This window comes from Musa acuminata, chromosome BXJ2-10 (assembly GCF_036884655.1).
Source record: "Musa acuminata AAA Group cultivar baxijiao chromosome BXJ2-10, Cavendish_Baxijiao_AAA, whole genome shotgun sequence".
NCBI lineage: Eukaryota > Viridiplantae > Streptophyta > Magnoliopsida > Zingiberales > Musaceae > Musa > Musa acuminata.
Genome location: NC_088347.1, coordinates 3443489 through 3456604, shown reverse-complemented (window position 1 = coordinate 3456604; position 13116 = coordinate 3443489). Strand labels below are relative to the sequence as shown.

Sequence of the window (13116 nt, the reverse complement as noted above, 5' to 3'; positions counted from 1 at the left end):
TAAATATATGAAACTCATGAAAAAACCATTAAATACGTAAGTTTGATCCAATATAAATCAAATAATGATGAAATCATTAAATACACTAATCATATGATTAACATAGTTAATTACCCATCAATTACTTCTTTTTCAACACTATAAACATGTCAAACACCCTAATAGGTATTAAAGGCATTGAATTGACTTAAAATCGATCAAATTTCGATTAAATCATCATTAAAATCATTAATCACAGTATTAAATAACTTTAATAAAACCTAATTAAACATATTTTACCATTATAAATATGTGAAACATATAAAAGAAAAACATTAAATACATAATTTTGATCCAATATACATCAAATTATGATGAAATCATCATCAAATACACTAATCACATTATTAACATAGTTAATTACTCATTAATTACTTCTCTTTCAATACTATAAACATGTCAAACACCCTATTAGGAATTAAAGATATTAACTTAATCCAAAATCGATCAAATTTCGATTAAATCATCATTAAAATCACTAATCGGAGCGTTAAATAATTTTAATAAAACCTAATTAAACCTATTTTAACATCATAAATATCTTCCAATATTTAATATGCATGAAATATAAACATTTGACCTATTAAGTGTCTAATTTCGAATAAATTAATATTAAATATACTAATTATAATATTAAAAATCTTAATTATTCTTTAATTAAAGAAAGAGAATACATATCTATTGATTAAAAAGTTTTTCCTCTTAATCCTCCCAAATTAGTCTCGATTCAATTCACAAATTATTGTTTTGTAGAGTTTAGGAAAATGTAAATGTAAGAATAAAAAAGAGAATGTGAGAAAAAATGAATTTGAGATAGTTTAAAATAGTGTAAGAGTGAAATAGAGTGCAATAGGGGGGAAGATGGGTTTACAAACCTGTGAGAAAGGGTTCTAACGGTCAATTTGACCATTGGAACACTGTACTGGGCAATAACGATTCGATCCCATAACATCCGAAACAGGGCTATATCAAGCGTTCCGCCCGATAGCGGGCAGTCCGTGTACTAGTCTACTGACGGACCAGTATCGAGTGGTACGAATCGGAATTTAAATCCCTGTTGGGCAAAGTCTTTGTGATGACCAAGACAAAAGCAAAGGCTAAGACCACAGTTATCTCAAATGAGATATTTATTTACGATATTTTCTTACATGTATTAATTGATTCTGGTACCACATATTCTTTTATATCACTAGCTTGTGTAGAGAAACTAGGCAAACCAACCAAAGCATTAAATGTGATATATTCCATAGTTATTCCATCATGGATATAATGTATTCAGGTTAGGGATTGGGGTCTTGTCAAATTCAGATTGCTGACAAAGAATTAGTTATTGATCTGATAGCGTTGAACATATAAGACTTTGATGTTATATTGGGCATGAATTCGTTGTCTAAACCAAGGATTGAAATATCGTACCGTACCGAAGTTTCGACATTCGTTTGGAACGATACGATATACTAGTCGGTATATATATATATATATATTTATGTATAAAAATTTTTATAAAAGGCGACGTTACCTTTTCCTTCTCCCACGCAGGGCGATGTCGCCGAGGCGACGCGACCTCGACGACGTCGCCTCGTGTGTGTGTGTGTGTGTGTGTGTATATATATATATATATTTATTTTTATTTTATTTTTTTTTATAGAAGTTGATGTCGCATCGCCTCGGTGACATCGCCTTTTCCTTCTCCCACGCGGGGCGACGTCGTCGAGACGACACGACGTCACCTTTTATAAAAATATTTATATATAAAAATATATATATTAACATATATATATATATATATATATATATATATATATTTCATCCGCTAATGAGTGGTCCGTGTACCAGTCAACTAACGGACCGATGCGTACCGCTCGATACGGACGATATTATTCGAAACTGTATACCTTGGTCTAAACATCATGTTTTAATTGACATGTGATAAGAAGAGGGTAGTATTTTAACCTCCAGGGTCAATAGAGTTTATATTTGTTGATTTTAAAGTAAAGACATCAATCCCTTTTATCTCAACAATGAAAGTCAGGAGACTCTTAAAGGAGGGATGCATAGGATATTTGACAAATGTGATTGATACTAGGGTGAAACCAAAAGTCAAGTCAAAGGATATGCTTGTTGTGAGTCAGGTGTTTCCAAAGAACCTCCCTAAACTACCACCAAATAGGGAGATTAAATTTGTTATAATGTCGGGCACTGAATCTGTTTCCAAGGCACCTTATAGAATGGCTCCAATAGAACTAAAGGAGTTAAAGATGCAATTGCAAGAGCTCCTTAATAACGGGTTAATTCGCCCTAGCTTTTCATCATAGGGTGCAATAGTTCTGTTTGTAAAGAAAAAGGATGGGTCAATGCAATTGTGCATAAATTACAAGGAGTTGAATAAGGTGACTCTTAAGAATAAATACCCACTCAGAATTGATGACTTATTTAATCAATTGTAAGGTACATCAGTATTTTCCAAAATTGATTTAAGAGCAAGATATCATCAATTGGAAATTAAGAAAAAGGACATTCCCAAGACCGCCTTCAGGACCAGATATGGTCACTTTGAATTTCTAGTGATGTCCTTTGATCTAACAAATGCACCGAGTCGTCTTTATGGACTTAATGAACAGAGTATAAAAGGAGTATATAGATAAATTCATGATAGTTTTTATTGATAACATTTTGATGTACTCAAACTTTAAATAGGAACATATAGAATATTTAAGAATAACCTTGAGTACCTTAAAGAAAAAGCAATTATATGCGTAGTTTAAGAAATGCAAATTTTGGCTAGAGAATATAGCATTCCTTACGCACAAAGCTCCAAGGAAGGGATCTCAGTGGATCCAACTAAGGTATAAGCAGTTAGTAACTGGCCTAGGCCGACTACTATAACTGAGTAAGAAGTTTTCTTGGGATAACAAGTTATTATCAGTGATTAAAAAAGCGCTAGGCGCCAAAAGGCGCCAAAGTCCAAAAACGCCCGAGGCGCTAGGCGCTCGCCCAGGCGCTCGCCCGAGCGAAGCGTGGCGCTAAAATATAAAAATATATAATATAATTAATAAATATAATTATTTAATATTTTAAATAAAAATATGCTATTAAATTAAGAAAATCTAAGATATAAAATTAACAGTATTAAGAAACCTAGCAATAATTTCAAATAAATAAAAATTAATAGTATTAAAATCAAAATAATATATTATTAATCTATTAACAGTATTGAAAATTAATTATTTTAAATAAACTTAATAATATTAACCGTATACAGTATACGTATACTGTTAAAAGGAAGTGTAAAGGGGTGAGCCTGCTGACTGAGAAAAGAGGAAGCGGCAGCGATGAGCGACGGCAGTGGCGAGCGGCGATAGCGGCAGCGGGAGAAGCGAGCAGTGGGAAGCGCGAGCGGCAACAGCGACGAGCAGCGGGAGGCGCGAGCGGCGACAGCGACAGCGTTTGCGAGCAGCGACAGTGGTAGAGTTTGCGAGCAGCGACAACGGCGAGCAACGGGATAGGGATCGGGATCGAGAGCGGCAACGGCGAGGGTTAGTGTTGGGTTGTCACTTATATCGATTTTAGTTGGTTCGATTGAACCAACTAACCATCGAAGACCGAACCAGGACCGAACCAAACCTAAAATCCTGGTTCGTTCGCCTTGGTTAACCCAAGCGCTCGCCCGAAGCGCCCAGCGCCTGGGCTCGGGCGAGCACCTGGGCTCGGGCGAGCGCCCAGGCGCGCCTGTTTGAAGCGCGCCGCCTGGGAGATTAGCGAGGCGCTCGGGCCTCGCCTCGCCTCGCCTCGCCCGAGAGCCTAGGCGAGCGCCTGAGCGCCTTTTTAAATCGCTGGTTATTATAAATCTTTTATCGAAGGATTCTCCAAGATAGCATCACCTTTCACCCAATTAACAAAAAAGAATATTAAATTTGAATGGACTGATGCAAAAAGAATATTATCTTTTATGAGGAAAAATACAAAATATACATTGATTACAAGAGTTTGAAATATTTCTTTACTCAAAAGGAGCTAAATATGAGGCAGAGGAGATAGTTGAAATTAACAAAGGATTATGATTGTGTAATCAATTACCATCCTAGGAAAGCGAATGTAGTTGCTGATGCATTAAGTAGAAAGTCAGCCAATTTAATTGCTTTATCAATAGTTCAAAGACCTTCCTATATAGAATTGCAAAAGTTTGAATCTGAGATGATAGTTAACAGTTTAATTGAGAGAATAGCAATATTATCACTATAGGCAATCGTTTTGAGAAAAATTAAAGAATTATAAGTTAACAACCCTTATTTAAACTGATTGAAGTTTGATATTGAGGTAGAAAAAAAAAATTTCACATTGATGAAGAGGTAATTAGATTTCAGGGTAGATTATTTATACCAGAGAAGCCTGACATAAAGCAAGAAATTTTAACAAAGGCACACTCATCTTTATACTCAGTACACTCTGGAACAATCAAGATGTATAGGGATCGGAAAGAACACTACTAGTGGCCAAGAATGAAAAGAGACGTGATCTAATTTGTTGAGAAATATCTCACATGTCAATAAATCAAAATAGAACATCAAAGGTTAGTAGGTACCTCGAATTCATTGCAAATACCCTAATGGAAATGGGAAGAGATTAACATGAATTTTGTTATGGGTTTACCTAAGACCAATAAAGGATATGATAGAATTTGGGTTATTATGGATAGATTGACCAAGACAGTCCACTTCATACCTATTCGTACTAACAATTCGATGCATCAATATGTTCAATTATATATCCAGAAGATAATTAGACTCCATGGTATACCAATGTCCATTGTGTTAGATAGAGACTCTAGATTCACATCAGGATTTTGGAAGAATCTTCATAAAGCACTAGGGATAAAGTAAGCTTTTAGGACTGTTTTTCACCCTCAAACAGAAAGTCAATCAGAAAGAATCATTCAGATATTAGAAGATATGTTAAGAGCTTGTGTCATGGACTTTAAGAGATCATGAAGCAAATATTTATCTTTGATAGAGTTTGCCTATAATAACAATTACTAGGCAATCATTGGGATGACACCATTTGTAGCACTATATGGCAGAAAGTGTAAATCACTTATTCAATGAGATGATATGGGTGAAATAAAATAATTGGGGCTAAATTTGGTAAGAGAAACATCAGAAGTAGTAGAAAAGATTTGCCAAAGAATAAAGGCAACACAAAGTAGGCAAAATGTATGTCGATAACAGGAGAAGGCCTTTAAAATTTGAAATAAGCGAAAAAGTATTTTTAAAGGTGACACCAACGAAATGAGTTATGAGGTTTGGAAAGAATGACAAGTTAAGTCCTTGATATATAGGACCATATGAAATTCTTGATAAAGTTGGTAATGTGGCCTACAGACCAGCCTTACCTCCTGCATTAGCAAAGGTGCATAATGTATTCCACGTATCAATGTTGAGCAAGTATATTTCAGATTCTTCTCATGTCTTAGAAGAATAATTAATAGAATAGGATAAAAATTTGACATACAAGGAACGGGCTATACAAATTCTTGATATAAAGGAGAAAGAACTTCGTAATAAGAATATCACTTTAGTCAAAGTGTTATAGAGGAATCACGCAATGGAGGAAGCAACTTAGGAAAGAAAAAAAGAGGTGCAAGAGAAATCTCTAGAGCTATTCAGGTAAAAATTTCAATGATAATTTTTTTATTAGAAGGGGAGGATTGTAGTGCCCGAGTCTCACACACATTGAACTAAACTAGCATATCAATGGAAGCACAAATAATATGTGTGTTACCCTCACTTAGTGATATGATTTATAATGTCTATGCTTCACAAATATAACAAATGACATGCTTTCTAAAAATTTTATTCTCAATGTTCTACGAAATATTGGTTGAGCATGCATAAGTATTAATGTTTACTTTAAGCATCACGCAAAAAGTCAAAGCGTGCTAATGGACTTGAATATGAGATTAAGTTATGGTAAGAAGCATGCATATAGTGGCTAGAAGTCATGGTTGAATTTTAATTGATCTTAAGTGAATCTCAAGGCTTGAATAAGTTTGACCATGATTAATGTAAGAAAGTTTGAGTTATAAATATTATGTATATGGTGGATAATAAGCTACCTAGACATGAATAAAGTAGTGAAAAATTAAATGGAGATGCAAATCAAAGAGTGTTATATTAAATGTTGAGATACATAAATGAGATTGAAGGATGAGTTTAGACCAAAAATATCATCTTTGTCAACCTAAATTAAACTCAATTGAAGTTACTACAACATTAGAATTATATTAGTAAAAGAAGAAAAGAAAAAAAAAAGAAGAGGAAAACTTGAAATAAGGCCTAATGGGATTGAACCCTAGACCTCAAAGTAACATCTTAAACACCTCTACCTTGTTTTGGCCTCATCCTTTTTACCAACCTAATAACCCACGACCCTTTCTCTCCTTCAACCATTCTTTTAGTTTTTTTCATGAAGGCCAAAAAAACCCCAAAGGAAGATTGAGGTAAGAATAACCCAATTCTTCCTTTGTTATACCTAGGGTTTTAATTTTATATATTATAGGTTGATCTTTTCAGCTAATTTTGAGAAACCTAGATTTCGAATTTATCTTTGATTTTTAGATATGCTTTGTATGAATCTCTTATAATTCTAAGACCTTTAGTATGACTTTAATATAAGATTGATGCATAGAGTTATTACTGTCCCAATCTGAGGTACTCAGAATCTCCTGTTTTCTAAGAATGGGTTATATTCAAGCTGAATTGACCCCCTTAGGGACATGATAGGCTCTATCCTTTTGATATACTTTAAAAGATATCCTTAGGTGAGATTTGGAATTGAATGAATATCACATTTGTGCACCGAGATATGAAGTTTGTAAGTTCTGATAATCCCAACCCAATTTCAGCATAATAGAATATGTGTTGGTAGTGAATTAGGATGGTAGTTTAGCCTCTAAATAATTATGTTTTAAGGTGAAAATTTGTGAGCATTTAGTTTTATATGTCTCTTAGTTTCCTATAAAATTTTATAATAATTCAAAATCGTTTGGTCAGCTAAAATAGTGAAGTAAAACTTATTCACAGAATTATGCGATGGTTTGAGTGATACTAACTAGTTCGTTGGTTATAGAGTGAATTGTTGAAAAATTAATGGTGGAATTTAAATAAATTTTCAAGCTGAGTATAGTCTATTTTATTAAGGGTTTTATCAAAATTCTACTATGAATTATTAGTATGAGTTATTATAAATCAATAATTCAAAAGATAGGGTTCTAAATTAATGTATCTCATAATTCTATACTCCTAATTTGATAGGTGTACGACTCTCTAGCACACTCGATTAGTAAAAAACATGGTCCTTCACTATCATTTTCATTTTTGAGTTAAATCAAGTATAAGTTTAATTCACTGTAAAATAATGGTCATATAAATTATCATATTTATAATGAATTTTGGAAAGCATGTTTCGAATGATATGATTGTCATGAGCTAAACATGAGTTAAATGTGAATATATATATTATAAGGTGTGGTTTAGGAGTGCATGTATATATTATGATGACGTATGGTGTGGGAGTATACATATAAGCATTTTAAATTATTCCGCCATAGAATTTTATTTCTTTATTTTTGCATATATTATGTTGTAGAGTTATGCTTGCTAAAGAAGTCATAAAATAAAGCGTTTACAGTTAAATGTCTTATGCTGATGATTTTGAAATATTATAACATGGCATAATACATACTCACCTAAATAAAGTTATATAGGCTTATACTTATTGAGTGATTACTCTATAGATTTTACAAGTAAAGATACTACTGCCCCACCTAAATGATTAGACCGGGAAGTAAACACGTTCGAACCCATACTAATGTAGATATGGATGATGACTTGTGGGTATTTGTATGTGTATAGCTTTTGGACACGTTTGGGTATGTTTTTCTTTTAGTTAGAGGTTATAATTATATACAGGTGTCAAAATTACTATGCACAAGGGGAAATGTCATGACTCGAGTCTGATGAGCTAATTGACCTATCAACTTTATTTAGTCAAAATACTTAAGCTGAAATTAAAAGTAGTATGCTCATCAAACCCTTATAAGTCAATCTTAGTCTTGCCCACTTCCGATGTAGGACTAATCGAGGTACTACAATCTCCCCCCACTCAAGGACTTGATGTCCTTGTTAAGGCCCAACATAACCCAAATCAAACCCTAGCATGGAGCATGTGAGGCGTAACCTAATGGTGTCTCCACGCCGTGATGAGTCCTCTAACTCAATCCACGAGTAGCCAGTTCTTGCTCGAGCCCCCTAACCATGCCCAAATACTAGGTCGGCTCTGATACCAAATGTCACGACTCCGATCTGATAGGCTAACTGGCCTATCAACTTTATTTGGCCTAAACCATTAGACAAAATGTTTAAGTTAAAGTAGAAAAAGTATACTCATCAAACCCTTTATAAGTCAATCTTAATCTTGCCCACTTCCGATGTGGGACTAATCGAGGTGTTACAAAACACCTAAGCTAATTTATTTAACATTAAATTATCACTTCCCAAATTTATAAAATGGGATAAATCATCATTTTATTATTCATAATTTACATAATACATTCTGTTATTTTTTTCTTCATCTTTGAATTCAAATTATTGACTTTACAATAGTAAATATTTTATTAACTAGAAAAATGATCAAATCTTCCTAGTAGGGTCACAAGTTTCTTCCACTCAAACTTCATATCTATTACAAAGTAGTAAATTACTCTAAAAATAAATATAAGATAAGAACATATCAACAACTACACATGCTGATAGGAACCTCTAAAAAATCATAAAAATAATCTTTCATATTCGTGAAACATATACAATTGTCAATAATTCAATAGGAAATAATAATATATCGATTCATCATAAAACTTATGCAACAGAAAAATAATGATAATTTCTTATGTAATAAACAAAATCATGCATCGGTCACATGCAACACATACATAATAATCAGATAATAAAGGCATGCATCATACCCGATAGTGCACTCTCTCAACAGCGGATGGAGAGGCATACTCCACTGGATGGATTCCTCCCAACGGCGGATAAAGATAACCCATATCGCACTTCCAACAATGGATGGAGTGGTATCCCTCACCCGCCCAAGTGGGAACACGTTCCTCCCAACAGTAGATAGAGGAACCCTTTAACCATCACGTTTGACGACCCACTAATCCCCGAAGGGAATCACCATACCTGCCCTCGGCAGGGATATATAAACATCCTTGATCATTCATTTACATTCATTCATTCATTCACGCGTGCATCCAAAAAATCAGTATGATCAAATATTACGAGAGACCATAATAGTTCATCAAATCATAAAGACATAAAACATAAATCTCTCAATAGTGCTCGATCAACCAAAACCTTAATTGGAATAGCTCAATTGACTTAAACCAAACTCAATTAGATTATGACCTAACGGAACCAACCTTAAATCCTTATAGAACCGGTCTAGAATTACCCTAGACTAGTCTAGAATTACCCGATAGTAGGTGGGTAATGAACGAAATTTTAATCATTACAGCCCAAAACTTCCCTGTATCATCCGATACAGGGGTATATTAAGTGAACCGCCCGATAGCAGGCAGTCCGCGTACCGATTCACAAGCGGAATGATTCGAAATCGCAAACCTTGATCAAAACTATTATGTTAATCCAAAAATAAGAGTTTTGATAATTAAATCAATCTTGAAATTCACTTAAGCTTAAAAGACCATTATAAATCAAATAATCATTCTAACATCATAAATTAATTCTCATTACTTATTAATCATAAAATTTTAAAATTAAAACATTATTATGCATCATAAAATCATAACAATTTTAATATTAAGGATTTCAAAACATGAATCAAAACTAATTAGAAAAGAATACAGGATCCTACCTCTCCTCGACTATCCTCTCCTCATGATCCTCTCCTTAGAAAATCCTCTCCTCAATCGTCCTATTGTTCTCAGTGAAAATTGAGAGAAGAGGAGCCCCCTTTATATAGGAGAAGATGGAAGATGCGATCTCCTCGAAAGGTAAGTAAATATTTAATTTTTATTTTAAATTTATTTTTATTTTGCTTTCACACAAGATAGAAATATAATATTCATTTCTTATAGTTCACACATGAAAATGAAATATATACCATTTATTTTTTTAAAATCACATCACCTATTAAGAAATAAATCAATTAATAATTTAATTGATTTTTAAAATTTCTAACTTATCCACATGATTAAAAAATTAATTTTAATAATTTCCTTAACCATACTACATGAACATGGAAGTTAACAATAAAGTAATACATTATTTATAGTAATTAATTTATGTTAAGGGAGAAATTATCGATGATTACAGAAACTTTGTCATTTTGTTTAGTAAATTAGAATGTTTTACTTTAAGATTGGCTACACTCTTGTTGATAGTGGTAAAAGAACTAGAAAATAACATCCTACTTTAGTCATGTATATAGGGTATGGGTGAGAGTAGAAGTAGGGTGTTACAGGAGGACTTTAGTTTTTGTAGTTTTAGTAGTAGCCAGTATGGCTTTATTTTCTTTAATGCTAAACTTTGTTATTTATGATATATTTGAAATCTGAATTAAATATAGACTATTCTGAAATGTTATGTGGAAAGTATGTCAACTTTTGTGTATGTGTGGAAAAAAAAAATGAGCATGGGATATGATAAAGGCTATAAAAGAAAAGATACAACCCCTATAGAAGAAGAGTACCCTCGATCAGAACATGGAAGTCATACAGCCTTAAGTCAATCCGGTCGGGATCATGGCACCTAACAATCACAAATGTCTGCCCAACTTAAGTATCACACACTTAGTTGGAATTATCTAAGTTGTGAGGCACACTTAGTTGTAAGGGTTAGCTTAAAAGCAATCTTGCATAAGTTTCGAAGAGTGTAAAAGAGAAAGTTGATTAGTTCAGAAAGTAAGTGGTGAAGTCCCAACGTCTCGCAACAGAGGACACCTTATAAGTAATTTAACAAACACTTAATGTGCAAGAGAGAAAAGAGAAGAAGGGAAAACAAGGACTTTAGAAGGTAAAAAAATAGCCGGAAGTCCACAAACGATCGCTCAACCGAGTGTTTAGGTGTAAGGCAAGTCCACACACTTTGCATGCAAACATGTTTATCTAGACAGCATCAAATGATACCCCAAAGCCCCATCCAACCCTGTGCCACCTAGGTGATTCTAGGGGTCTGAGATGGCTGATGTTTTATACTACACCGTAGCCAGCAAAAAACAAGCCATAGCATGTGAAAACGAGGCAATTTTGGGGTAGTTTTGCCTAGTCTGATGAGCAATCACTATGCAGCCTCGCAAACTACTTTTGCTTATGAAAACCATGCAAAAATACATAAAAACAATATAAAGCATGTTGTCAAACAACTATACAAGCAAATATAAGCAACAAACGGTCCATTGATGAAGAAAAAGGTTTGTTATGGTGTTTACGACACAACTGAGATTGACATAGAAATATTGCTTTGTAAAACATGTTCACTCGTAGGATTTGCATGTTCCCACCAAATTCCCAGAATCTTCTAATTGTTTTTTAATTTTTTACCATCCAGAAAAAAATATTCTTTAGCCAAAAAAAAAATTCTGATGTAAAGTACTACTATCCAGAAGCGTCAGTGATACATGATGAACAGCTAAATAGTATGCTCTTTCTAAGCTGTATTTGAACCTTACTAGAGATGTAGCATGGATCACAAGTTAAGCAACACCTAGATAAATTGGCAAACTCAAGCTCAACCATACTTACAAACTTCAAGTTTACAACAAACAAGCACAAAAACAATTAAACAAGGAAAACAGAAAATTTAACGAAACAATTCTAAATTTCCAAATATACTCTGTAAAGCTCAAACAGTTAATCCAAAACATGATAGATTGCATTTTAAAAACTGGCTATACAACTAAATGGATTGAAAATTTCGCACAGGATCCCATATTGCCAATAAGACTGCACATCAGCCACATTTTAGCAAACACTGACAAGGCAAAGAAAGCAAGTCGCTAGTAAACGCTTCATTCGCAAAACAAAAACTTAATTGCTTCGTAATCAATTACCGGAAGAGAATTTAGGCATGCACATACATAAAATAATGAGAATCCGTAGGAGATGTGCACCTCGGTTCCGTCAGGAAGAACCTTGGCCAAGACTGGAATCTCGTACTGGTAAAGCATCTCCCATTCAGGATTCCCCGTGATATCCCTCACCTAAAGGCAGAAAAATCACGAGAGAGAGAGAGAGAGAGAGAGAGAGAAGTAAGGACTCCGTTGAGGTGTGAAGAGGAGGAACAGGAGGAAGGGGGGTGAAAGGAGCACTCACCTGGAGGTCGACCGAAGGGAGGGAGTGTGGGCCTCCGGCGAGGGAGAGGGCAGCGTGAAGCTTCTCCTCGAGGCCGTCGCAGAGGCAACAACCGGGCTTCTTATAGAGCACGAGCCGCCGCCGCTTCTCCTCGCCGCTCCCTCCACCTGCGGAGAAGGCAGCAGTGGCTGCCACAAGTAGAGGACCACGGATCGACCACCTGTCCATAATCCACGCTCGACGGGGGGCGAGGCGGGCCGCGAGCGCCGCCGGTGAGACGGAGGAGACCAACGCTGCCATCGGAAACGGGGAATCACATTCTTGGGGTTTTTGCAACGCTATATACTAGTCGGTGCCAATCTTATCCATCATTTTTCATTTTCTTATATATATATATATATATATATATATATATATATATATATATATATATATATATATATATATATATATATATATATATATGCTAATTATCCGAAAAAATTCTTAACTGTAGATTTTTCTTTTTCTTTTTTTGCATAACGTCCCAAAGCCTGCAAAATTATCACATAGTACCAAATTTTCATAAATGATATTTTTGCTCTTATTGGTCATTGTCTTCTATTGCTCACACCTGGCCACACCTCTAACCCGTTATTCGCCCCCTTTCAACCGGTAGCAAACCCCACTCATTAGCTCTTACTCATCGTCGACCCTCACTCGCTCGC

General features: G+C 34.5%; 1 protein-coding gene across 4 annotated transcripts in view; it reads right to left on the bottom strand.

The window, feature by feature from the left end:
* LOC135586015 (uncharacterized) overlaps window positions 1–12740 on the bottom strand; it is a 35852-nt gene extending 23112 nt beyond the window's left edge. The window contains exons 1-3 of one of the 4 annotated variants that reach the window (XR_010491915.1): window positions 12431–12740; window positions 12196–12318; window positions 9059–12089 (exon numbers count right to left, since the gene is read on the bottom strand). Coding sequence is in view for 2 of the 4 variants with exons in the window: in XM_065129498.1 (XP_064985570.1) it covers window positions 12196–12318; window positions 12431–12709 (402 nt within the window). In the remaining 2 variants the exon portion in view is untranslated. The remainder of the gene's footprint in view (window positions 1–9058; window positions 12090–12195; window positions 12319–12430) is intronic. The other 3 variants (XR_010491916.1, XM_065129498.1, XM_065129499.1) reach the window with 3 other exon arrangements.
* Window positions 12741–13116: the final 376 nt, after the last annotated feature.